Source organism: Felis catus, chromosome D3, assembly GCF_018350175.1.
Source record: "Felis catus isolate Fca126 chromosome D3, F.catus_Fca126_mat1.0, whole genome shotgun sequence".
Lineage (NCBI taxonomy): Eukaryota > Metazoa > Chordata > Mammalia > Carnivora > Felidae > Felis > Felis catus.
The window spans coordinates 663,500-688,356 of record NC_058379.1 but is presented as its reverse complement, the minus strand read 5'-3'; the positions used below and the strand labels follow the sequence as shown (position 1 = coordinate 688,356).

The 24,857-nt window shown below is 58.8% G+C and overlaps 3 protein-coding genes and 1 long non-coding RNA gene across 18 annotated transcripts in view; 2 read left to right on the top strand and 2 right to left on the bottom strand.

Moving 5' to 3' along the window:
- Positions 1–4,199: 4,199 nt before the first annotated feature.
- LRCOL1 (leucine rich colipase like 1) lies at positions 4,200–6,889 on the bottom strand. 4 transcript variants are annotated; one of them, XM_023241238.2, is made up of 4 exons: positions 6,754–6,889; positions 5,532–5,837; positions 5,327–5,449; positions 4,200–4,516 (listed from the first exon to the last, which is right to left on the bottom strand). In XM_023241238.2, the coding sequence occupies exons 1-4, from the start codon at positions 6,841–6,843 to the stop codon at positions 4,514–4,516; spliced, it is 522 nt and encodes a 173-aa protein (XP_023097006.1). In that variant the 5' UTR covers positions 6,844–6,889; the 3' UTR covers positions 4,200–4,513. The 4 variants fall into 4 exon arrangements, 2 of the variants coding, with proteins under 2 accessions (XP_023097006.1, XP_023097005.1); XM_023241237.2 differs by lacking the exon at positions 4,200–4,516 and having other exon boundaries at positions 5,003–5,449; XR_002737110.2 differs by lacking the exon at positions 4,200–4,516 and having other exon boundaries at positions 5,003–5,449; positions 5,532–5,834; positions 6,040–6,875.
- A 300-nt stretch (positions 6,890–7,189) lies between these two features.
- Positions 7,190–10,030, top strand: LOC123381250. 2 transcript variants are annotated; one of them, XR_006588077.1, is made up of 2 exons: positions 7,190–7,529; positions 9,470–10,030. It is a non-coding gene; the product is annotated as an uncharacterized LOC123381250 (long non-coding RNA). The 2 variants fall into 2 exon arrangements; XR_006588078.1 differs by lacking the exon at positions 7,190–7,529 and adding an exon at positions 8,941–9,228.
- Positions 10,031–16,591: 6,561 nt separating this feature from the next.
- Positions 16,592–19,808, top strand: P2RX2 (purinergic receptor P2X 2). Of its 10 annotated transcripts, none has more exons than XM_023241233.2 (12): positions 16,593–16,793; positions 16,912–17,047; positions 17,148–17,219; positions 17,327–17,402; positions 17,473–17,569; positions 17,728–17,808; positions 17,933–18,071; positions 18,468–18,598; positions 18,752–18,842; positions 18,959–19,024; positions 19,105–19,182; positions 19,342–19,808. In XM_023241233.2, the coding sequence occupies exons 1-12, from the start codon at positions 16,618–16,620 to the stop codon at positions 19,444–19,446; spliced, it is 1,248 nt and encodes a 415-aa protein (XP_023097001.1). In that variant the 5' UTR covers positions 16,593–16,617; the 3' UTR covers positions 19,447–19,808. The 10 variants fall into 10 exon arrangements, 8 of the variants coding, with proteins under 8 accessions (XP_044897195.1, XP_023097001.1, XP_023096999.1 ...); XR_006587736.1 differs by having other exon boundaries at positions 18,736–18,842; positions 19,342–19,394; XR_006587737.1 differs by lacking the exon at positions 18,959–19,024 and having other exon boundaries at positions 16,592–16,793; positions 18,736–18,842.
- Positions 19,809–21,910: 2,102 nt separating this feature from the next.
- Positions 21,911–24,857, bottom strand: part of POLE (DNA polymerase epsilon, catalytic subunit) — a 46,067-nt gene continuing 43,120 nt past the window's right edge. For both annotated transcript variants that reach the window (XM_023241229.2, XM_045041257.1), the window contains exons 46-49: positions 24,050–24,250; positions 23,709–23,834; positions 22,937–23,026; positions 21,911–22,801 (exon numbers count right to left, since the gene is read on the bottom strand). In XM_023241229.2, the coding sequence (XP_023096997.1) occupies positions 22,688–22,801; positions 22,937–23,026; positions 23,709–23,834; positions 24,050–24,250 (531 nt within the window). In that variant the 3' untranslated portion in view covers positions 21,911–22,687. The remainder of the gene's footprint in view (positions 22,802–22,936; positions 23,027–23,708; positions 23,835–24,049; positions 24,251–24,857) is intronic.

Below are 24,857 nucleotides of genomic sequence, written 5' to 3'. Positions count from 1 at the left end.
TGGAAGGCCCGGGTCTCTGCAGCAAACAAGGCTCCCAGGTGCCTGTCGTGGAGGGGTACCACGGTGCGCGCGCTGGGCTCGGTGCTTGCGAGGCTTCCAGATCCCTCCGCTCTGCCCTCCGGCAGAAGGGATCCACGCCTTCGTGCGGACTGGCGCTTGCAAACAGGCAGGTGCCACGTCCCCCACCGGGCCACGCCTGCGAACCGGCCTCTCCAGACCCTCGCCTGTGCGGCTGGAGCCTGCTCAGTAGGCGCCCCGTCGGCCCGCGGAGGGCAGCTGGGGGTATCAGCCTGTGGAGCGCGGGGGGGGGGGGGGGGCACATGCACGGCCTGCAGGCTGGAGGGGCCACCACCCACACCTCTCTCTTGGATGCCCCTCTCAAGCGGCCAAGCGCAGTCCCAGCTTGGAACGGCCGCCTAAGGCTCCGGGCTTACCCTCCTCAAGGCTCCCAGGTGTGTCTTATCAAAGGACAGCACCGTCCGGGGGCTCAGGGCCACCCGGGCCAGACAGTCCCAGTTCCTCCAGGTCCGGCTGAGAGGGTAGCACACCCAGCTAGGCAGGTTGCACCCACCTGGGGCGCAAGTATGTAGGGCACATGGACCCCCTACGGCCGAGCCTGGAGACGCGGCCACACCCCACCCTCGCCGCGCCCGCTGTCCTGGGCTCCCCTGACCCGGGCAGCTCGTACAAGCGGCATACACACCCCGGCAGCCAGCGGAGCCGTGGACCCCGGTGGAAATCCGGAAGAGCCGGAATCACTCAGCAGCCTCCACGACGAAAACAGGCACCCCCTCTACCCAAACACTTTCTCAGGTGACGAAACGCTGCAGTCCGTGCCCCCTGCACCTGGCTGCCTGCCTGGGGGGTCCCGGGGTTACCAGGAATCGAGGCTCCCGGGCCTCTCTGGCTGGAAACCACCCCCCGAGCCACCCTGGCCCCTCTGACCGAGGCAGCGTGCTCCCCCGCCCTGCCTTTACCTTTGGGGTGAAACAGGCACAACTGTGGAGCGGAGGGCGCGGAATCAGGCAGAGGCCTGGGACAGCCGGGCGCCCCTCCCCTCCCCAGACCTCTCCGCACGTTCGCTCCGCTCTAGGCACCCGCGGGGCTCGCACCTGCGCACCAGGCCCCCTCCCCCGTGTGTGGAGCCGGGGCCCTCTGCCTGTGGAGCTCCGTCCACACCAGAACCACCCGGACAGCCTTCCAGGAGGAGAGATCCCAACCCGAGAATCTCTCTGAGCCAGCAGCTTGAATGCAGCAGCAGTCAGTCCTCTCCGGCCTCTCCAGCCATCAAGGCTCCCCTCCCGGGTCTTTGGGGGAGGATTCACTAGGATTCACCAGCCCGCTGGCCCCGCCCAGACCTGGAAAGGTAGTACACTTGCCTCTAGACCGGCCTTCGGGGGGGCACATGTGCCCGAGTGTGAACTAAGTCTCTGAACGAGGCCGACCCAGGCCCCAAGCAGCCTCCTCCTGTGACCTGGCCCCTTCCTACAGCCGCCCTGTTCCGGGCCCCGGGCTGTGCCACCTGCGTGGCCCGCACATGTGCCGTCGCCCCTTGGGCCCCGGGGACACCCCAGCCCCGTGGAGATCCCGACCCACCCTAGGATGCCCACACCAGGGGCCGTCTTTCTGATGTGGCACATTGTACCTAGCACCAGTCAGTCCCCAGGTGGTCCACTTGCCCGGTGGGTGCCCCGGCCTCTCCAGCAAGGGAGGCTTCTGACCCTCCCTCTGGAGGGCAACCCGACCGTCCCCCTCGACCCCCGACCAGGCACGCAACCTGCTCTGGATTCGGGGCGAAATGTGTCGTTGTGGGGGATCCTGCTTGGATCGAACAGATGCCGAGTGGCTCTGGGAGCAGCTCCCGGACCCAGGTTCTGCAGTTGGCCGCACTTTTGAGGTCAAGACCTCCCCCGGCCTGCACCACCTGCACATGCGCCCTTGGCCTGCGGCGCCTGCACATGCGCCCTTGGCCTGCACCGCCTGCACATGCGCCCTTGGCCTGCGGCGCCTGCACATGCGCCCTTGGCCTGCACCGCCTGCACATGCGCCCTTGGCCTGCGGCGCCTGCACATGCGCCCTTGGCCTGCGGTGCCTGCACTGTGCTCGGGCCTCCACCGTCTGCACGTGCGCCGTTGGCTCACTGTCTGTGGGCCTCCAGCTGTACGCGCACCCAAGTGGCTGCCAGATCCCCTTGCCTGTGGTCCCTGGGGGGATGCTGTTCAGAGGCCCGGCTCTACCTAGGCTTCCCTGTTTCAGGTCCAGGCTTCCCTCGGCCGAGCGGCTCACTGGTTCTCAGCCAGGCGCTGGGTACACCTGTGCCGTCAAATGGAACTTGGATGTTACCTATCTTTTCACACACGGGCCTCCAAATGCAAGCCTTCCTCTGGTGCTCAGTTAGAGAAATCTCTTCCAAACCTTCAAGAAAAGGGAACTTGGCTTTTGGATGATAGGAGCTGTGTTCAGCTGCTAGAAATACAGGCGTGGAAAACAGTGACTTTGGTCACGAACTTTGGTCACAGGGGTCTCCCTGTGAATCTGGCACAAGCAGTGGGGACAGTCAGGACTGTCACTCCGCCGTCTGTCCTGACGTGCGTTTCCCTGACGGCCAACACGTTGTATGCCCTTCTCTGCCCCCTGTGGATCTCTTTGGCGAAATGTCTGCGCAAGTCTTTGGTCTACTTTTTAATTGGGTTGTTTAGTAACTGTTAAGTCCCAAGAGTTTTTTTTTAATATACCCTGGATATAAGCCCTTTGTTAGGTTAACAGTTTCCCTTAAGGGTTTCTGTCCTAGGGGCACCTGCCGGCTCAGGTGGAGGGGCACGAAACTCTTGATCTCAGGGTCTTGAGTTCCAGCCCCATGTTGGGCATAGAGATTACAATAAAATGAAATAATGAAATGAAATTAAATATAAAGTAAAATATAAAATAATAAGATAAAAAAAATAGCGGTGCCTGGGTGACTGTTGGTTAAGCGTCCGACTCTTGATTTCGGCTCAGGTCATGATTTTGTGGCATGTGAGTTTGAGCCGCACATCGGGCTCTGCACTGACAGTGCTGAGCCTGCTTGGGATTCTCTCTCCCTCTCTGCCTCTTTCTCTCAAAAATAAATAAGCATTTTTTAAAAGCACGTGGTTTCTGCAAGTTTTAATAAAACCTATAAAATGGTATGTATCATAGAATGAAAGTTCTTAATTTTAGGGGTTTATCTACCTTTTCTCTTATGAGTGACATTTGGTCACATCTAAGAACTCTTTGTTGAATCCGAAGCCAAGAAAATATCCTATTTTTCTTCTAAATGCTTTGTACGTTATGTTTTACACTTACATCTGTTCTTTCCTTTTTTTTTTTTTTTTTTTTTTTGCTATACTTTATGGCTTACCTCACCTGCTCTCATTATTAGCATAGAAGCAATGGCTTCTCCTAACTTTCTCTGCAACAATCATCTTAGCTCAGGCTAAGGAGGAGGGAGGAGAGGAGAGGAAGGAAGGAGGGAGAGGAAGAGGGAAGGAAGGAGGGAGAGGAAGGGGAAAGGAAGAGAAGAAGGGGAGAAGGAGGAGGAGGTGGGAAAGAAGGGATAGAAAGGGGAGGAAGGGAAGAGGGAGAGGAAGGGGAGGGGAGGAAAGGAAGAGGGAGAGGAAGGGGAGGAGGAGGGGGAAAAGAGGGGGAGGAAGGGGGAGGGGAGGAGGAGTGGAAGAAGGAGGGGGGAGGGGAAGAGGGGGAGGAGGAGGAGGGGCAGAAGGGACGAGGTGGGGAGGGAGGAGGCGAAATATTTTCAAGGCGCCCAGAGAAGCAGCCCGGTGTCAGCATGGGTGACCGGAGCCCCAGAAGGCAGTTGTCCGGGTGCTTCGCCCGAGGCCCTGCACCCTGGCAACGCCAAGAAGGCCCTGGCGGGAACGGGCTCTGAGTTAGCCAGCGTGTCTGCTCCCAGGGAAGCGGCAGGACCTGGGGCCCGTCCAGGGAGTCCTGGCTCCGCTCTGCTCCCGTGCTTGTGTTTCCTGTCGGGCAGCAACGCTCAGGGGAGGCTTTTCAGTTTGGGACGGTGGGCGGATGATTTCTACCTGCCAGGACAAGACGCCCCGTGGGGAGGGCACGCCCCTGCTCTGCCCCTTTCCCTCCAGGTCAGGCTCATCTCTGCTGGACGCACATTCCTAGGCAGGCAACCTGAGCAGGCTCCACCTCTCCACAGTCTCCACGTCTTCTACAGATTTGTATTACTTTATTGTCTGAAAAAAAATAGAAGTGACGAAGTGCCTTGACTTGGTCAGCGGGGCTCACTGATGTGAGGCCATCAAGCTGCAGGTTCCCCGGAGCCACGGTTCGGTTCATCCTCACAGAGCGGTCTCCGGAGCTCGCTGCTACGACAGGACGGGTGCGTCTGACACCTGCAGGTTTTCACAGCCCAGAACGAGGGGCAGGAACCGCAAGCTGAGCTCCCAGCTAAACACAGGCGCGAGATCCAAGCTGAGCTTCTCCCGGGTCCGGACTGGTTCTTCCACGAGGATGAGTTTCCCCGTCACTAACGGGGCAAAGTTAGAAAATGCACAGGGCGATACGGGGCCCGCCAGGCACCCAACACCGCCCCCACCCTCACCCTCACTGATGGAACCAGCTCGTCTGGGGCAAGGACCACACAGGGAATCCAGCATTTACACACTGCGGTGAACACCTGCTGTGCCCAGTGCTCCCCTGGGAGCTGATGGTGCCGCAGCTCCAAAGAGGCCGTATGTGCTCAAAAATGTGCTCCTTAACCCTGGGAGCAGAGACCCCTTCATAATCGGAAAGAAGTTTTGGATTCCGGCATCAGACCACGTACTTAAACACCCACACATCACTGCACCCGTGCGTTCTCTCAGCAACCCCCCAAGGCCCATCTCCAGCTGCTGTGGCCCCCTCCCCATCTCCGACCCTCCCCACCTCTGCCACCCCCTCCCCATCTCCCACCCCCTCATCTCCGAAGTCCCTTCTTCCACCCCCTCCTTCTGTCCCCAACCCCCCCCCCCGCAGCCCCATGTTGGGAATCCCGGCACCTGGTGAGGTGGGTTCACCACCCAGCCACGCATCAGATGGCCCTTTCCCAGGCGGGGGCACCTGTTCCCTGCTGAGACCCCGAGGGACCTGTCTGTGACCTGTTTCCTTTTCGGAGGCCTCATCCGGGCCTTCCTGCTCAAGGAAGCGGACGCGGAGGCCAGTGTCCAGATGGCAGAGGACAGCCTCTCCTGGAAGGGGACGCTCCGTGGGTTCGGAGAATCCCGTTCACTCGGCGCAGGCCCTAGGGCCAGTCCAGGGCTCCGGGCAGCCCCTCCACCCGGGCACCGGGGGCACTCACCAAGATCAGGCATTGAACCAGGATCCCTCTCTGGGGGACGCAGCGGCGGTGGCTGACCTCGGTCGGAGCGAGGCAACACCTGCTCTGGCACTCGTTGTCGTTGGTGCAGTGGCTCCCGTTGGGCTGGGGACGCAGAGCCGGAGCCTGGCGCCCGCCTCCCGCCCTGGCCCCGGCCCTCCCTGCCGCGGCCCGGCCGCCGGCTCACCTTGCGCCAAGGCTGACACTGCAGGAAGATGGTCATGGGTCTGCAGGTCAGCTCGGAGCCGGAGATGCTGAGCACACAGCAGCGGCTCCGGCATCCGGAGTGCTTGGAGCAGGCGTGGCCGTTCGGCTGCCCGCCGCCGGAGGGGAGACCCCGTTCTCTCCGGCGGCCCCCTGCCCCCTCAGCGGCCAGCTCTGGGCGGCGGGACCCTCCTCCTGGTGCCGGCCAGCCCGCTCGGGCGCCTTCTGCCGGGCCCGGCCCTGGAGGGAGCCGGTCTGGGTGGTGCAGAGCTTCTGTGACTCCAGGCTGCTGGGGACACAGCAGTGGCTCGGGCCCTCCAGGCGATCCTCACGGGCCTCGCATCCCCTGCAGACCCAGCGCCCAGTAGGGCTTCTTGATTTAGGAACACCCTCCCCTCCTTTCTGCTTCCCTTCCAAGTTCCCGAACGTCCCAGACCTGGTGGGGCTGATGGCGGGGGGAGCCAGCGGAAAGGGAGAGGAAGAGAACTAACGTGGTCTGTGTGTGGTGAGCCACGCAGACGGGAGGTAAACCAAGGCACAGAGGACGAGAGGAGCAGCAGCGGAGCGGGGAGGGGAAGAGCTGCCGCGGACTCTCACAGCTTCTACGGGCCCAGGAGGGCGGGGCGGGGTCACGTGCGGGCAGGAGCCGTGGCTGGCCCTCACCCAGGTCCTGGCCCGGCCGCTGGAGGCCCCCTGCTCCTGAGGCCTTTGATGGAAGTTCTCAAGCTTCGGGTCGCAACACCCCTTTGCAAACTCAGCAAACTACTGAGGCCCCAGAGCTGTTGTTGGTGTGGGTCCCTTGTAACGACTTTCCCCGCGGCGGGTCCTCACTCAGAGTTTTACGTACTTGTGTGTAAACTTAGTTAAAAATAGGATCTCCAGCCCGTGTTCACCTACAGAACAGCTTCTTATGAAACACAAGTCTGTTTTCCAAAGCAAAGCAGAACGTGCTGAACACGGAGTGGCCCCACCGGGCACCTGGCACAGCGCTACCTGCCTGGCTCCCCGGCCTGTGACCGTCATCGTCGGGGACCCTGCGGCCTGGGGGAGCCAGCGTCAGCTGTCCTGGGGGCCCAAACGCCCGGGGGCCTTCTTTTCCAGGGAGCCCAGACAGGATTCGTGGGGGCAGGCACCTGCAGAGAGGAGCCGGGAACCCCCGGGAGCCCGAGTGGGGGCCACCTCCGCTGGGGGGGGGTGGTGCTTACCTTATGCAAATGGAACACGGTCTTGGGCCTCCAGGCCAAGGACACAGGCAGCAGGTAGAGCAGCAGCAGCAGACGCCTGGCGCACGCCATGGGGCTCCGGGCCTGTCAATGCCCCAGATGGCTCTCCCTGTCCCCCCCCCCCCCCCCCCCCCCCGGCACCTGCGTGGGCACCCGCTTCCTTCCCCCCTTCCCAGTCTTTCTCTCGCAAAACAGGTTTTTTACAGTAACATTTTCTGGAGCAGTTTTAGGACTACAGAAATTGCGCAGAAAGTACAAAGAGTTCCCATACAGCCCCCTTCCCCCTGTTTCCCTAGTATTCTGTCAGCGGATGCCGGGACATCGGCTACAGTTGGTCAGGTGATACAGATACATTATTACGAGTTCCCGGGTTCACTGCCGGTGCAGGACGTTCTTCTGGTTGGACGAAGGCCACCACATTAACACACAGTATTTTCACTGCCCTAAACCCTCTGTGCTCTGCCTGCTCAGCCTTGCCCATGAAACCCCGGCAACCATGGATCTTTTGGGGGTTCTTTTTTGGTCTCATAGTTGTGCCTTGTGCCTTTTCCCCAGTATCCTAGAGCTGGAACCGTACAAGATGCAGCCTTTCCAGACTGGCTTCCTTTACTCACTTGATAGCAAATCCCTTTTTATCGCTGAGTGGAGAATGAATTTTCAACACCCCTTTCTCCTGAGAAGGATCGTGCCCTCTCTGAGTTGAACAGGAACCTCTCGGCTTGGCATCAGAGAGCACCCACGGGCTGTGCAACCCTCCTGTGAGTCCAGCTCCTCTGCCCTCCCCCCCTTCCCCCCCTTCCCCCGCCCCCCCAGGCTGAGGCAGGCAGGTTGAGCCGTGAGCCCACGCCCTGCAGTTGGGGGAGCAGGCGCGGCAGCCCCCAGGCACAGGTGAATCTCCCGCCCCGGATGGGGGAAGATGGCCAGGAGTCCCAAGTCAGCCTCAGATCCAAGCCTCAGCCGCCCCTGCCCACGCGCAGGGTATTTGGCCGATTGTCTGGCTATTCATAAAGCTGATGGTTTGGACTCCAACTTTGCCCCTAGTTCTTTTATCTTTTTTTTTTTTTTCTCAATATTTATTTATTTTGAGAGGTGGGGGAAGCGGCAAAGAGGGAGAGAGAGAGAGAATCCCAAACAGCTTCCGCATCATCAGCACAGAGCCTGATGCAGGGCTTGACCACGAACCGCAAGATCATAACCTGAGCCGAAATCAAGGGGCTTAACTGACAGACCTCCTCCCCCCTCCCCCCCCCCCGCCAAGATGCCTCTCTTTTATCTTTTAAATTTTTTTTTTCAACGTTTATTTATTTTTCGGACAGAGAGAGACAGAGCATGAACGGGGGAGGGGCAGAGAGAGAGGGAGACACAGAATCGGAAACAGGCTCCAGGCTCTGAGCCATCAGCCCAGAGCCCGACGCGGGGCTCGAACTCACGGACCGCGAGATCGTGACCTGGCTGAAGTCGGATGCTTAACCGACTGCGCCACCCAGGCGCCCCTCTTTTATCTTTTAAATTAAGTGATGGAGTACCTGGGAGGTTCAGTCTGTTGAGCATCCAACTCTTTTCTTTTTTTTCTTTTTTTTTTTTTTTTTGAGAGAGCGGGTAGAGAGAGAGGGAGAGAGAGAATCCCAAGGAGGCTCCACACCATCAGTGCAGAGCCTGATGTGAGCCTTGGACTCACAAACTGTGAGGTCATGACCTGAGCCAAAATCAAGAGCTGGATGCCTGAAAGATGAGCCACCCAGGCGCCCCTGAGCATCCAACTCTTGATTTCAGCTCAGGTCATGACCCCGGGAGTTATGGGATTGAACCCTGAGTCGGGCTCTGTGCTGGGCATGGAACCTGCTTCCAATTGTCTCTCTCCCTCTGCCCCTCTCTTCTGCCTGTGCTCTCTCTCTCCCTCAAAGTAAATAAATAAATAAACAGACACATAAAATAAAACTGAAGTGATATTCACAGAACATAAAGTTAACCATTTTTAAATTTTTATAAATTAAAAAAGAATTTTCAAATGTTTATTTTTGGGAGAGAGATAGAGACAGAGAGACAGAGCATGAGTGGAGGAGGGGTAGAGAGAGAGGGAGACACAGAATCCGAAGCAGGCTCCAGGCTCTGAGCTGTCAGCCCAGAGCCCGACGTGGGGCTCGAACCCATGAACGGTGAGATCATGACCTCAGCTGAGGTCCGAGGCTTAACCGATTGAGTCACCCAGGCGCCTCCATAATCTTTTGTAAAGTAAACAATTCAGGGGCCTTTAGTGCATTCTTAACAGTGTGCAAGCACCACCTCTATCTGGTTCTAGAACATTCCATCATCCCACAGTACAAGCTAGACTCCTGTTCTAGAACCCTCCTCAAGTCTGTCTTCCCGCCCCGTGGCCGTGCTCCCCTCAGGACCACCAGCTCCCAACCCAGGGCCCACGAGCCTCAGACTCAGTCCTGCCTTTGGTTTCCGTCCCAGGTGCTGCAGGCCCTTGGGGGTGGGGTGGGGGTGGGGGGAACGGCTGAGCCTTTCCAGGACCTTGCTGCCCATCTATGAGGTCAGTGGTGGCCTCTTGTTGTCCCATGTCGTGTCCCCTGAACCTCTGGTTTCCAGATGATTCCAGTGAAGATGTGCTCATCTTGCCCCTTTGTTCTTTACTGGGGTCACTTGCCCCGCAAAGCACAGTGGAAACCTGTTTGTTGTCTCCTGGTCTGTTCAGGTCCCCAGGCCAGGAGCACCTCTGACCACAAGACAAGTCCTCCTGGGGCTGGAACTGAGAAACGCAGAAGGTCCCCAGGGAGAAAGGCAGACACACCGTGTCCTCGCGCGTGGGGTGACACCGACGGACGAGGAGAGCCCAGGAGCTGGACAAAACAGTAGAGCCACACGGGATGGCCCAGGGACAGCCATTTCTGGGCAGGCTGCCGTGGGGAAGCTTGTGAGGAGGCGGGAGCCAGAGCCCATGGCAGGGTTGGGGTCAGGGAGCCAGCACGGGGGCCCCCGAGGACTCTGTGTACCTCCTGCTCAAGTCACATCAACAGGAGCGCTAGCAGAACCGGTGAGGCTGGTATTTTCCAGAGCGCCTCCACACTTACAGTCATTTGGCCTCCACAAAAGTCTCCGGAAACGACCCGCTGCCCGTGCGACATGTGAATCCCCGTGAAGACACGTTCAGCAACACAGGACATCTCAGTCCAAAGGAGGCTATCATCGTCTATCGGGTTTTTTTGTTTTGTTTTGTTTTTGGAAAAAATAGCAAATCACAGCACACATCAGCTGAGTTTCGGGCTTTCTGTAATTTTATACCTAAATTTATCTGCACTCCGTTTGAGATAGTTCAGAAGTCACAAAAGCATTGCTAGACCATTTTGTTCCTGAGTTTTGCTAATTGGTTTCAAAAGAGGTACAACATCGTGAACGCGGAGCCCTATTCTGATCTGCAGCCACCAAAGAATGACAAAGACACAGGAGAGGAGAGCAGAGGGAGGCTGCGGGGCGCAGCACGAGCAGGGCCAAAGCTCTTTCACTTCTTACCTTCGGAAAAGCACTTCGAAGTCTATTTCAGCGTGCGCGTGCTACCGGTGTTTAAACGTTTTCCCCTCAAGAGCAGCAGCTGGCAGTCAGGACATACGTGTGCCGCGTGTGGCCCCAGATGCCGGCAGGTGTGATGTGTGAGCTTGTGGGTTCCCTGCACGGCCCGCACGGCGGATGGGGAGTGCGGGCGAAGCCTTCTGGGGTGGCCTCCGCGCGTTCCGGGGGCCGCTGAGACCGCCCGCCTGGCAGCTCCTGCCAGCACCTCCCAGACCCCCAGGCCCTGGAGGCCACCGAACTTACGGAACATTCAGAAACAGCTCTTACGAGGTGGCCAAGTATCTCCCTGATGCAACCCAAGACCCACCTTTTAGTCCTGGAAGACTGAACACACAGACGGACAATGGCCGGACCGTCTTTGAAAGTGGGACTCGGCCCCCGGGTCGCAGCAGCCAACCCGGAAGCCAACTGCCATCTCTCAGCTGGCCCTCGGGGACCAGCACTGGGCCAGCGGCTGCAGCGTCCTCAAGTCAGGACCAGCCCGCGAAGCCAACGATGCCCCCTGAGCAACCATGGGACACCCGTACCGGTCCGCTACGGCTGCATAACAAACACCGTGAGCGGGGTGGGTTCAACCACAGTTTGTTCCTCACGGTCCTGGAGGCTGGAGGTCCAGAGCCGGGTGTCGGTGGGGCTGTCCCTTCCGGGGCCTTTCTCCTGGGGTGTGGACACATCTCCCTCCGTCATGCTTACGCACTGGGCCGCGTTCCATTCTGCTGACCCCTGGGCCTCTGTTCTCCTGATCCGTAAGCTCCATGAGCCAGCGCTCGAGGGACAGTGGAAGGGCTGCGGGAACTCTTTTATATTTATATATATAAAGATTTTTGAGAGAGAGAGAGAGAGAGAGAGAGAGAGAGAGCAAGCAGAGGAGGGGCAAGAGAGAGGGGGACAGAGGATCTGAAGTGGGCTCTGTGCTGACAGCAGTCTGACATGGGGCTCGAACTCACGAGCCACAAGATCATGACCTGAGCTAAAGTCAACTGACTGAACCACCCAGGCGCCCCTGTGGGAACTCTTTCTGTCCCCTCACTGCAGGTCAAGGCTCTCAGATGCCCCTAAGCACATGTTCCAGAGAAATGACACTAGACAACGGAGTCGGATAAACATTCCCGAAAATAAATGGGCAAACCTGTAGCCACGGTTTCAGTCTTGAAAGTCTTGCCTCCATATTACATCAAATGTAAAGAATATGAGTAATACAACTATATGAAAGCTGGATTTAAATCACAACTTGAATATTTAAGAATTTAAAACTTGCCATGTTTTTTTGTACTTTGAACAGGGCAAAAAAAACCCTTTATGGTCTCTGATTTCTCATGGGCCCTTGAAAAGTACACGGCCGTTTATAAAACTGGGCCTGATGTGCCTGGTCAAACAGCCATGCCCCACAGACACCCACCGTCCCCACGGAGCGGCTCCAGCCCATGCCGCCCACGGCAGCAACAAGGCCAGCAGCCAAGAGGTGGGTGCAGCCCAGGTGTCCAGGATGAAGGATAAACAGAACATAGTCCATCCATACAATGACATGTAATTCACCTGAAAAAGGAGGGAAATCCTGACACGTGTCACAACCTGGCTGGGCGCTGAGGACGTGACACTGAGTGAAATGAGCCGGTCCCAGAAGGACAGACACTGCACACTTCCGCTTGTAGGAAGGCCTTCGAGCAGCCAGATTCGTAGAAGCAGAGGGTAGAAGGTGGGTGCCGGGCGCTGGGCCGCCGTCAGCATGGAGCGGGACAGAGCGTCAGTCTTGGAGGGCGAGACAGTGCTGGACGTGGATGGTGGCCCCGGCAGGGCGGTGCGGGGGTACCTGGTGCCCCTGAACTGTGCCCGTTACGGTGTTTACGATGGGAAAATTTTTATGTGTATCTCACTGCCGTAAATCAAAGGCTACCGGCACTGCTCAGAGGCCCGGGAGGCCCTGAGGCGTAGCTGTTCCTGAACTTGGAAGAACAGGGCATTCACAGCCCCTGCTTATTCTTAAATATTCTTTTATTTATTTATTTATTTATTTATTTATAATTTTTTTTAATATTTTATTTATTTTTGATAGAGACAGAGCACAAGTGGGGAAGGGGCAGAGGGAGAAGGAGACACAGAATCCGAAGCAGGCTCCAGGCTCCAAGCCATCGGCACAGAGCCTGACGTGGGGCTCGAACTCACAAACCGTGAGATCATGACCTGAGCCGAAGTCGGATGCTCAACTGACTGAGCCACCCAGGCGCCCCTTAAATATTCTTTTATTAATGCAGTCTCTTTCCTTGGATATTTGTGTATAAATCTCTCAGAGCAGACATCTTTCCACAGTCTTTCCTTCCAAACCTCAACACCAAAATATGATTCCGTAGTATCTCAATCTGGCAAATAAAAGCTTGATGCCAGGGGTGCCCGGGGGGCTCAGTCACTTGTGTCTGACTTCAGCTCAGGTCAAGATCTCACGGTTCGTGAGTTCGAGCCCTGCGTCAGGCTCTGTGCTGACAGCTCAGAGCCTGGAGCCTGCTTTGGATTCCGTGTCTCCCTTTCTCTCTCTGCCCCTCCCCCTCCCCCACTGTGATCTCTCTCTCTCTCTCTCTCTCTCTCTCTCTCTGTCAAAAATAAACTTATTTAAAAAAAGCTTGATGCCAAATCTTGCCAGAAATCACAGACGCCAATAAATTATTCCCTGAACTGTGACTCCCATATTTCGAGCACGAACCCCTCACACTGGGGCCTTACCCGCCCTGCCTCCTTTGCCACCTCCAAGGAAAGGCAGTGTGGCCCGGACCGGGGCAGTCGGCCCAGGGCAGCAGCCTCCACACGCTTACACACAGGGAAGCAGACCACACGGGCAAATGCGTGAGGCTGGACAGTGCTCGCAGAAAATCTCTCCCTGGCCGCTGATAACTGCTCAAGTGTTCAGTGCTCCTACCTTTCTCTCGTGGGCTCCACCTGCCCCTCTGTAAGGGAGACCAGCCAAGCCATAACTCCAGAACAGACTCCAGCCCCCAAGGGAGAATCCACAGGACCAAGGCCAAGGGAGTCCCGGGCAAAGCGCCACGGACTCACCAGGGCGAGGCCCACCCTCCTCTCCTACCTCCTTCCTGGCCCCACCTTCCAGCTGACCAGAGTCTCCCCCCTCTGCAGGAAGGACCGGATGAAAGCAGATGAGGCCGGGCCACACAGGAGCCCAGGAAGCTGACCACAGCTGCTGCAGGCCAACCGGCCAGTCAGCACTGGGTCAGTGGCTGTGGCTTCCCCAGGCTTTCCCCTCTTCCGACTCAGGACCAAATATGCCCTTAACCGATCTAGCGGGATGCTCCCACCCCACCACCCCCAAGTCCCCTGGGGGCACCTGCACCAGCCTGGCACCACCAGCATCCCCACACACCTGCCTGTGGGTGGCCGGATGCCAAGCAGGGGTTTGTTCTCATCGAGGGTGGTCTTCGTTTCTCTCTGCGGACGTCGTCATTCAGTAAACATGTATTTACTCACTGTTGACTATATACGAGGCTCTGCCCAGGACAAGATTGCGTGTGCCCGCCCCTCCTGGCCCCCAAGAGTGCTTGGTCTAGTTTGGGAAATGGTCGTGTCAACAAAGAGATCAGGCAGAAGGAGGTGGGTGGATTTAGAGCGAGGAGGGGGTGTCCGGAGCTGGGACGGTTAGCGGTTAGCGAGCGGCCCCTGGCGGCGGGTGGGCAGCCGCGTCTGGACCTGCAGCCGGCGGGAAGCGCTTCAGGACGCGGGGCGGGGTCGGGGCTGGCGCAGGAATGAGGGGCAGGCGGGGGCAGGGGGCTGGGCGAGAACCCAGAGCGACCCCGGCCCGTCGCGACTGGGGTGTCGGGGATCCGCGTTCGCGCAGCGTTAACAACGCGCGCCAGAGCTCGGTGGCCTGAAAGGGCAGTTGGTCACATCATCTCTCGGGGCGTGTGGGTTGGCCGGGCGCACGGCAGGGGCCCTGCGGAGTCTGAGCGGCTCTGCGACCCAGCCCGGGAATCGGGCCACGAGCAGGAGGGAGCCCCGGAGGCAGTGGGCGGAGACGCAGGCGTGGCCGGGGGTCCTCCGGGGGCAGCTGCGGGGTCGAGGGGAGCAGAGTGGGGGCTGGTAATGGGTCTGGGGTTTCCTTTAGAAGCGGTGAGTGTTCTAAAATTAGATTGTGATGTTTGTACCACCGTGTGACTATACTAGAAACAATGAATTCCGTACTCCAAATGGGTAAATTGTATGGCGTGTGAATTTTATCTCAATAAAGCTGTTTAGAAAAGGAAATCTAATTTTATTTTTACTTGGGACTTTTACTTATAACTAGGCTGTTTTTACATTGTTATTTACAGATATGTTTATACTATTCTTGCCGTAGAGTAATATTTCCGGTTAACCAAACGTCTTAAAATTCAGTTGAATAACTTTATTTTTTCACTTGTAAAAGGCCTTTTTTAAGTAAAACAAAAGAAAACAAAAAAAACACAAAAAAAACTATTATGAGACTCACTCCTCCTGACTAATTTCTTTAACGTATTTGAAAGTTTCATGCAAATTATAAATTTAAAAAATATTTTTTAATTCTTTTTAATGTTTATTTTTGAGAGAGAGAGACAGAGACAGAACATGAGTGGGGGAGGAGCAGAGAGGGAGACAGAATCTGAAGCAGGCTCCAGACTCTGAGCTGTCAGCACAGACCCCGATGCGGGGCTCGAACTCGTGAACCACAAGATCATGACCTGAGCCGAAGTCCGAGGCTTAATCAAGTGAGCCACCCAGATGCCCCTCAAATTATAAATTTTAATGGACACCGTGGCTGTCCTTACAAATTCCGTGGTTAGGGTCTACACTGGTTTTCTCCCAGCCTGGAGAGTTTGCCTGGTGTTTTCATTTGATTTTTTTTAATGTTTATTTTTTTTAATTTTTTTCAACGTTTATTTATTTCTGGGACAGAGAGAGACAGAGCATGAACGGGGGAGGGGCAGAGAGAGAGGGAGACACAGAATCTGAAACAGGCTCCAGGCTCCGAGCCATCAGCCCAGAGCCCGACGCGGGGCTCGAACTCACGAACCGCGAGATCGTGACCTGGCTGAAGTCGGACGCTTAACCGACTGCGCCACCCAGGCGCCCCATTTAATGTTTATTTTTGAGAGGGAGAGAGAGGGCAAGCTTGTGAGGGGCAGAGAGAATCCCAAGTAGGCTCCACACTGTCGGTGCAGAGCCTGATGTGGGGGCTCGAACCCACAAGCCGCGAGATCATGACCTGAACTGAAATCAAGAGTCCCACACTTGGGGCACCTGGGTGGCTCAGTCTGCTATGCGTGCAAGTTCACCTCTGGCCATGATCTTGGGGTTTGCGGGTTTGAGCCCCGCATCCGGCTCTCAGCTGTCAACGCAGAGCCTGCTTCCGATCCTCTGTCTGCGCCCCCGCCCACTCTTCCTCTCCCCGGCTTGTTCTCTCTCAAAATAAATAAATAAACTGTAAAAAAAAAAAAAAAAAAAAAAAAAAAAAGGTTAATTAGATGCTAAATGAATTTCACCTAAATAAAACTGTAAGAAACGTGTCATTTTGTGAAATACCAAAATAACGAAATGGGGTGAAGATATAAAAGGGTTCAAAAAAACCCACAACCACTTCGGTTTGCAAAGAAAGCGGAAATGGATGGAAGCGGGTAAAAGCAGTTAGGGGCCTCAGCCGAAGTCCAGGACAGACGCGAGGGCTGGGCGGCTGGGTGGAGGAGGGGCGAGAACTGACGGCTCAGAGCGCGCCCGTGGCTCAAGCAAAGGGGCCGTCTGGGCAAAGGAAAGGACCCAGGTTTGTGCGAGCCTGGCGGGGGCGGGGGGCCGGGGGTCTCTGCCGAGCTGCGGAGAATCCAGGACTGCCCTTCGGAAATCCCCTCCTGAGACACCTAACCCCCCACGGTGTTCGAAGTCAGGGCACTGGACACAGGGACAGCCCCTCGGGGTCAGGGCGCGCCGCCGTCAGACGCCGCCGGAGACGCCAGGAGGCCTGCGGAGCCTCGCCAGGTCTTCCTCCCGCGTCTCAACAATGTCCCCGCGGCTCCGTGTCCCACCCCAGGGACGTGCGGGCCCCCGGGGCGGGTGGGGCGAAGGCCGCCGCCCGCGCTATGCCCGCGCCGGGCCCACCTGGAGACACCTGCCAGGTGCGCCCCCGCGCGCCCTAGGCCGCGCGGCCAGGCAGGGGTGAGGGGCGGGGCGCGCGAGGCCACGCCCCGGGGCGGTGCCGCGGGGCTCCCCTGCCCGCGCCCCGAGCCCGCAGGGTGCGCCCGCGTCGCGCCCCGGGCGGAGCTCCGGGCCATGGCGGCCGCCGAGCCCAAGCCCCCCGCGGGGGCGGCCGCGGCCGGGCGCCTGGCCCGAGGCTGCTGGTCCGCGTTCTGGGACTACGAGACGCCCAAGGTGATCGTGGTGAAGAACCGGCGCCTGGGCGTCGTGTACCGCGCGGTGCAGCTCCTCATCCTGCTCTACTTCGTGTGGTGGGTGCGGCGCGGCCGGGGGGGGGGGGGGGCGCGCGGGGCCTCGGGGCCCCGGGAGGCGGCGGCCGGCGGGGGGAGGGTCCCAGGTCGCCTCCAGCGCGGCCCTGCCGTCCCGCAGGTACGTGTTCATCGTGCAGAAGAGCTACCAGGACAGCGAGACGGGCCCCGAGAGCTCCGTCATTACCAAGGTCAAGGGCATCACCTTCTCCGAGCGCAAAGTGTGGGACGTGGAGGAGTACGTGAAACCCCCCGAGGTGCGCCTGCCCGCCCCGCCCGCGGCCGCGCACCCCGGGACGGGACCGACCACCCCCTCTCTCTGAGCCTCGGCCGACCATCCCCTCTTTCTGAGCCCAGGGAGGCAGCGTGTTCAGCATCATCACCAGGATCGAGGTCACACCCTCGCAGACCCTCGGAACCTGCCCGGAGGTGAGGCCTGGTGGAGGGCAGAGCTGGGGCAGAGGGAGGGTCCCTGCCTGCCTGGTCAGCTTGCCCCAGAAGGCTCGGGGCCCCTGACCCAGGCGGCTCCTCCCTAGAGCGTGAGGGTTAGCAACGCCTCCTGTGACACAGACGAGGACTGCGTGGCGGAACAGCTGGACATGCTGGGAAGCGGTCAGTGCGCGCCGGCTGGGGGTGGGGCGGGGCGGGGCCCCTCGCCCCCTGAGCGTCCATCTGCCCGCAGGCCTGCGGACCGGGCGCTGCGTACCCTACTACCAAGGGTCGGCCAAGACCTGCGAGGTGTGGGGCTGGTGCCCGGTGGAAGACGGGGCGTCGGTCAGGTGCGCACGCCCAGTGACCCCACCTAGCTGGGACGCAGCTGACACCCCAGCACGACTCTATTTTGCTCCTTTCTCTCCTCACTGGCCAGGACTGGGGATGTGCCGGGGAGGGGTTCGGGGTGGGGGAGACTAAACACACCCAGTCTGTGCCTCCTCAGCCAATTTCTCGGCAAGATGGCTCCGAATTTCACCATCCTCATCAAGAACAGCATCCACTACCCTAAATTCCAGTTCTCCAAGTAAGAGCCACCAGGCTGTGGTGACCACGGGTCGGGATGGGAGCTATGTCCTGGGAATGTGGCGTTTGTGGGTTACAGAGCTTCTGCCCCCTCCCCACCTGATGTGGCTGGGCCCTGTCCTCAGAGGCAACATCGAGCACCGGAAGGACGGCTACCTGAAACGCTGCACATTCGATGAGGTCTCCGACCCCTACTGTCCCATTTTCAAGCTGGGCTTCATTGTGGAACAGGCAGGGGAAAACTTCACGGAGCTCGCACACACGGTGAGGCGGGCAGCCGAGGGAGGGGGCGGGCCAGCTCTCCTCCAGGTGCTGGCTCCTAGCTGCAAACGGAGGGTCTCCATTACAGCCAGCCCCCTTTGCGGTCTTGGCCAACCCTGGCCCTATTCGGGCAAAGGAAAGAGAAACACAATCGGCCGACCGGTCTGGGCATGCATGGCTGCTGCTAAATTATTGACTCCTGGTCACACGGCTGGCCACCAGCATACCCTTGTGCTTCAGAAGCGGGCGCTCGCCAGGCACTCCTGGCTCTCGGCCCTGAGTGGCCCGAGGTGCCCCAAGATGAGCGCCCCATGCACAGTCCCAGGGCAGGACCCACGGCTCTTGGGGGTCCTCTGTGCGGCCTCCCTGACACCCATCCCTGTGCCCACTTCTGGGCAGGGTGGTGTCATCGGGGTCATTATCAACTGGGACTGTGACCTGGACCTGTCAGCGTCAAAGTGCAACCCCAAGTATTCTTTCCGGAGGCTTGACCCCAAGCACGTCCCAGCCTCGTCTGGCTACAACTTCAGGTACCTTGGCCTTGGGACACCTGGGTCCTCATCTGCCCTGGCTGTGGTGGCTCTAAAAGAACAGGGCAGGTGCTCCAAGGTCCAGGGGAGCTTCCCATCTTGGGTGATGGGTGGGCGCCCGCCACCGTGCTCCTCAGGGTCATGCTGTCCCAGGTTTGCCAAGTATTACAAGGTAAACGGCAGCGCCACCCGCACGCTCATCAAGGCCTATGGGATCCGCATCGACGTCATTGTGCATGGACAGGTAGGCCAGCCTGCTTTGCCCAGGGCCCAGCTGGCACGGCCTCATCTCCCCCACCCTCCCTTGAGCCCCACCTGCCCCGGACCCAACAACCATCTAAGGCAGCCTCCTCTCCCAAGGCAGGGAAGTTCAGCCTGATTCCCACCATCATTAATCTGGCCACAGCACTGACCTCCATCGGGGTGGTAAGGAAATGCATGCTGGGCATGGGGGGCTTGGGTGGGGGGGTCTCCTGGGCCCTCACGTGTCGGTCTTGCTGGCCCAGGGCTCCTTCCTGTGTGACTGGATCTTGCTGACGTTCATGAACAAAAACAAGGTGTACAGCCATAAGAAATTCGACAAGGTGTGCACACCCAGGCGCTCCTCTGGTAGCTGGCCTGTGACTCTGGCTCTTGTTTTGGGCCAGGCTGCTCCCCCACCCTGTCCCTGCTCTGCAGACCCAGGCCAGTCCCTGGCCGCCCCGCCCCCATGGCCTTGCCCTGCCTCTGCCCCTTCTGAGCAGATGGCCGACACCCCTGAGCAGACTGTGGGACCAGAGTTGTGTGCCTCCGAGCCTTCCCGGCAGGACTCCACACTCACGGACCCCCGAGGTTTGGCCCAGCTCTGAGCCCACCACATGCCTTCCATCATGCTGTGTCCAAGGCGGGCCTGATGGGGTCCTGAAGTCTGGTCCCGAGACCAAGCCGCCAGCTCCCCTGGGCCCTGCCCATCACCTCAACACGCTCTGAGAAGCTGGGAACAAAAAGACCCCCCGCGCAACCGGGCAGTGGGCGGGCACGAAGTGGGTGGCACCGGATCCTGGCTGGCCCCCCAACAACCCCGGGGCCTGGAGGAAGGGTTAAACTCCCGCCTCCTCCTCCTCCCTAGCTGACCTCCTCACAAACTTCTCACCCCTCCCCACCCAGACCCTTTGCTTGCTTCATAGCCAAGAAGTCACATACCCAGAGTCCAATAAACCTGTGTCCAGAACCTTTGGCCTCATTTTTTGGGAGAAGCATCTTGAGGTCCTGAAGACATAGGCAGTAGAGGGTCCTCGCGCATGGGAGCTGTGGGTGCCTCTGGTCTGGTCTGTCCTCTAATCAGCCTGGGTGCAGACTGCATGTTGTGTCCAAGCGGGGTGACAGGGGGGCAGGCAGAGACTGGGTGCATGAGGAACCCAGCACCTGCCCTTCAGTCAGCTTGCTTACCAACCTCCTGGGGTGGGGGGGTGATCCCAGACCCACCCTCAAAACATGTGAAAGGATGGGGACTCTGGAGGAAGGGAGACAAGGGGTAGGTGAGGGAACTTGAAACAAGGACCCAGGCGGGGCAAGAAGTTGGTGCTGGGGGAGGGGGATGGTCATGGTGAGGTTGAGGGGGAGCACAAGCCAGCAGATAACTAGTTACCACACCCTCGGATGCCACAATGGTCATTATATTCAGTGGCGCTGCCTGGTGCCTGTCTGGCCAGGCCCCCCTCCCCCAGGGGCTGCCAGAACTTGGCTGGGTGGCGGTTCCCCTAGCAACACGGATGGTGAGCACACAGGTCTATGGCAGCACATGCTGTGCTTTGCACACTCCCTCAGCCAGGATCCCTCTTCCGAGGTTGAGCGATAGCTCAGGGGGTCCCCATGTCCAAATCATGCTGGCAGGTGGCCAGAGCTGGCCATCTCACCTGCCCACACCCAACAGGGGGGCCAGCAACGGCACACACCTGAGCACCCCCCCCCCCCACGGCCACCTTGAGGTGAGGATTCCTCAGTCACCCAAATGCCTACAATACCCTGTCTCTGGCTCCCTGATGTCCAGTTTTGGAGAAACTGGCTTTTCCAGTTGGGCCTGGGCTGCAGCTCAAGAACCATGGCCAGGGGTTCAGGTTTCCCATTCCCAAGCACGAGAGTGACCCCAGGACCCTTTGCTGTCCCAAATACTCCAATCCCTAAGCTGGCCTCTGAGGGACCCACCCGGTACCCTCTGGCCCTGTTGTAAGGACAGGGAGTGGTATGCAGGCCCCCAGCCCCTCCCCTCTCCTCTCTGGGGACATCTCTGCTCTCTGCTGCACTTCCAGGAAGCCTAGTTAGCTCCCCTCCCCATCCCAGCCCTAATTTGATTTGATCTCCATCTGGGGGCTGATGCAGGCTCTGTCCACCTTCCAGCCAGTGTCAGGTTTCTCGTGGCCACAGGGCCTGGGCACACCCGGAGCACAGGACCCAGGAGCCAATGCACCCAGTTGCAACAGAGGTCAGTCTTCTTTCTGTCCTCGCACAAACACATGTAAAAATTTTCAGGAATGCAAAATCCAAAGAGTAAAACTGAAGTTAAAGTGTAAAATACTAGGAGATACTTGGAGAAGTCAGGCAGCAATGATGAACTCGAGCCGGGCCCCAGAGCGGACGCTGGCCCACGGCTTCCGTACGGCCTCCCTGGAGGCTGCCCATTTGGGGTCTGAGTTTATGATTCAGTTAGCCTGTGTGTTGCCTTGCCAACCTGGCCATTCTTCTTTTTCCACTTCCAGTCTCATTTAGTTAAAAATGAAGCGTGAGGCGCCTGGTGGCTCGACTCTTGATTTTGGCTCAGGTCATGATTCCAGGGTTGTGGGGTCGAGTTCCGTCAGCGGGGAGCATGGAGCCTGCTTAAAATTCTTTCATCCTCTGCCCCTCCCCCACCCCGCTCACGCTTCCCCTCTAACATAAAAAAATAAAACCTAACTACTAAAATGAAGTGTGGAGTTGGGTCTTTTGTGCTGGGGCAGGTGACAACAGAGGGACCAGCTCAGCAAAGTCTTCCTGAGGTCACTGGGACGCAGACTCCCCTGTCTGGGCCTCCTCCCCTTTTCCAGCCCCACCACAGGGTCAGCAAAGAGTGAGGTCCCACATCTCCGCGCTGCACCGGCTCTCTGAAGAAACTGGTGGCAAGTGTCCAGGTTTAAAGGGGCCATGGTCCCGACTGACCCTCTCTGCAGGTGAGGGCCGCTGACCCTGGGCGTGCATGCCCCGAGTGGCCCCTGGAGGACGGGCAGGCCCGCAAGGGTCAGAGGTCTTGGACTCTGAAGCTAAAAAGCCAGAGCAGAACCGCTAGAAGCCCAACAAAACTGCTGCTGCCGTTTTATTCCCGTCTCTTCCCCCAACCAGATCCCTCAAAGCGGAAGGAAAAAACCGACTGTCTTGCATGTGAAGGATTTCCCTATAAACCCAAGTGCTAACAGATAACGTTAAAGCCTGTGACAAACACGTGCATCCTCCCACCCATGTGCGGCAGTCCGAGCCCGGTGCTCGTGTCTGTCCCCACCCCCACCTGCAGGTTCAGAGGGCAAGGGTGCCACACCCGATTCCAGATCTTGCTGCTGCAGACAAGGTGACTGCCATGATGCACGCCCCACCCCTGCAGACCCTACACTGACCAGGAAGTCTCCAGACAAGAAGCCTAAGTCCTGGGAACTCATTGTGGGAAAGACGTCCAGGTCCCCTCAGGGTTTGGCTCCGGATTCCCTGGAACAGGCCCACATCCTGCTGGCATCCAGCTATGAGACCGTCTCCGTGGTCACAAGTGATGAGAAATAAGGGCTGCAAACCCCACTAGTCATCACCAGACAGAAGACCCCCTCAACAGCAGAGGAGAGAGTGACAGAGCGGGACCGCAGGGAGGGCTGTCCACTCAGCAGGAACCGCCCTGGAGACCCCTCTCAGGCCAACAGTGGGCTGCCCTGACCACAGCTGGCGGCCTAGGCAGCCCCAGGTGGAGCCACTTCCTGCTCTGGCTGGCTGGTGCTTCTCTATGTGACCTGCTCCTTTTCCTCGGTGCTCCGTCCTGGCCAGGGTCACAAGTCTGGAAGTCAGGGCAGGGAACGGGGGGGGTCGCTGCTCGACTCGCTAATGGCCCAGCTGAAGGTTCTTCTGCAGCAGCCACTCCAGGGTCTCCATGAGGTACGACATGCCATAGTGCTGGGCGATGTTCTGGAAGATTCTAATCTGGTCCATGAAGACCTGCAGAAATGACCAGAGGAGGCACAGGGATGCAAGGCACAGGCTCGGGCGTGTAGGGAGAGAGGCAGATGGCAGAGACCAGAAAGGGCAAACGGGGGGGGGGGGGGGCAGCCAGGCCAGCCGTGGGACCCCCACCTTGGTGCGGATGGTGAGGGCGAAGTCCCCGGCACAGCTGCAGTACACAGGCATGTTGGTCTCCTTCACACCCTGGCACTTGAGGCAGATCTGCAATGAGGAGCAGCCCTGGTCACCAGTGTCCCCTTCTGGGCCTGTGGTGGCCAGTGGTAGCCAAGAGCTCGGCATGCCCACCCACCCCATGGCCTTCAACTCAACCAGGAAAGACCAATACTTTGTAACGGGATTTATCCAAACATGCCAGCTGCTTCCTAACACCTTCCCGGCGGGGGGGGGGGGGGGCGTGGGCAGCACTGCACCCTTGCCTCGGAGTCCCAGGGACCTCACCCCTGTGCCTTCCTTGGGTCTCCCTATTCCATCAGAGCAGATGTGGGCTGTTCCCTGCCTGGGCCCCGACACCCCTTCACATCCTCTCGTCAAGAACACCCCTCTATCTAATGCTGACAACGTCCCTGTTTCTCTCTCTCTTCCCTGTTTGTTGTCTTTACACTTGCCATGACTCTCACACTCCATCCTGCTCACCAGCTACCCTCTTCCATTACAACAAAAGGTGCATGGAGCCAGCACCCGCCCCTGCAGGGGCCCCAGAGATGTGTGACAAGGAGTCAAGAGGAGCCCCGATCCAAGGGCTGGCCACCTCAGAGCACTGAGTCGGGACTTGAGAACTGTGCACACCTGTGGCTTCTCGGGGTGCAAATCGCTCATCAGGAAGCCCTCTGCCCGCTGGAGAGGGGGCTGGGGTGGAGTCCCCCACGCCAGGCCTGCCACTCACCAGGTCCTGCAGAGTGAAGGCCATCAGTTTCTTCTGCACGGCTTCCACCAGGGCCATCTCGATGACTGATGAGTCATAGGCAACCAGGCAGTTGGAGCAGAGCCACTGAGGCAGCACAGCCCCGTCCTAGGCAGGGGAGGAGGAGGCCGGGTCAGCGGTCCGCCCAGCCTTCCTCAGCAGCCAGGGCTTCCCAGGGGCTGGGCAGGGACCGTGCGGAGCCAGCTGAGAAGCCGGGGGGAAGGGGCTGCCGGCCCGCACGCACCACCGTCACCGCCACCGTCTATCAGGACACCGCACCGGCACACAGGAAAGGTGTCTGAGAGCCTCCCGGCCCTGCCCACCTGAGAGAAGGAGGGCTCTTTGCACAGGTCCAGGTCCCGGCAGAAGTTACAGCTGCGGCAGATGACCTCAGGGAGCACGTAGGAACGGCAGGGGTCTCGGAACTGGGCCTCCTCTGAGAACTCGCCAACGTCCACCAGGCGCAGCAGGTCCCGGTTCAGCTTGTTCACCTGGTTCGTGATGTTCGTGTCCAGAGACAGAACCTACAAAGAACAGAGCATCAGTGATGGCCTCGCGGGCCGGTCTCTATCGGGAGCGGAAAAGCCTGCAGCGGACTCTTCAGGCTGCAGCTTCTCAGCACCGCGCCCTCCTTCTCCCGCTGGAAGTGAGGGGGGCTTCCTCAGTGCGGCCCTGCGAGCAGGTTTCCGTCAGCTCCGGGGGACGGGGGCACTACGTGCTCTTCCTGTCGTCCTTCCTGGCTCCCTCCTCCTCAAGGACAGGAAGTCCTAAATCCGCGGGGCCGCACGGTCTCATCGGCAGAGTGCGTGCTCTCAGCCCCGACGGTGGGGGTTCCCGTGCCAGCCCGGAGCCCGCTGGGAAGCCTGGCTCTCGTGGTGGTGCCTGCAGAACCACAGGTGAGGTGTGTCCTCCTTTTGTCCATAATGGAGAGGACAGGACAGGACAGACCTCTTTAGAGGTCCCTCCCACCCCTAAAACTCTACTGTCCCAGCTCAACACCAAGAACACCACAGAACCAAAGCCCTCTTAGAAGACATTTTTGGGAGAACTATTTATGGTCAGATTCGAAGCCCGCCACCCCATCCAGTGAGACAAGTAGATTTCAGCAAGCAGGTAAATTTGCAAGTATGT

Coding starts and splice junctions, on each gene's coding strand:
- LRCOL1 (XM_023241237.2), bottom strand. CDS start 6,843: ATGGCGTGCGCCAGGCGTCTGCTGCTGCTGCTCTACCTGCTGCCTGTG. Junction 5,838..6,753: donor CCGTGTTCCATTTGCATAAG/GTAAGCACCACC, acceptor CTGTGTCCCCAG/CAGCCTGGAGTCACAGAAGC. Junction 5,450..5,531: donor AGTGTCAGCCTTGGCGCAAG/GTGAGCCGGCGG, acceptor CTGCGTCCCCAG/CCCAACGGGAGCCACTGCAC.
- P2RX2 (XM_023241231.2), top strand. CDS start 16,618: ATGGCGGCCGCCGAGCCCAAGCCCCCCGCGGGGGCGGCCGCGGCCGGG. Junction 17,220..17,326: donor CCCTCGGAACCTGCCCGGAG/GTGAGGCCTGGT, acceptor GCTCCTCCCTAG/AGCGTGAGGGTTAGCAACGC. Junction 17,570..17,727: donor GAAGACGGGGCGTCGGTCAG/GTGCGCACGCCC, acceptor GTGCCTCCTCAG/CCAATTTCTCGGCAAGATGG.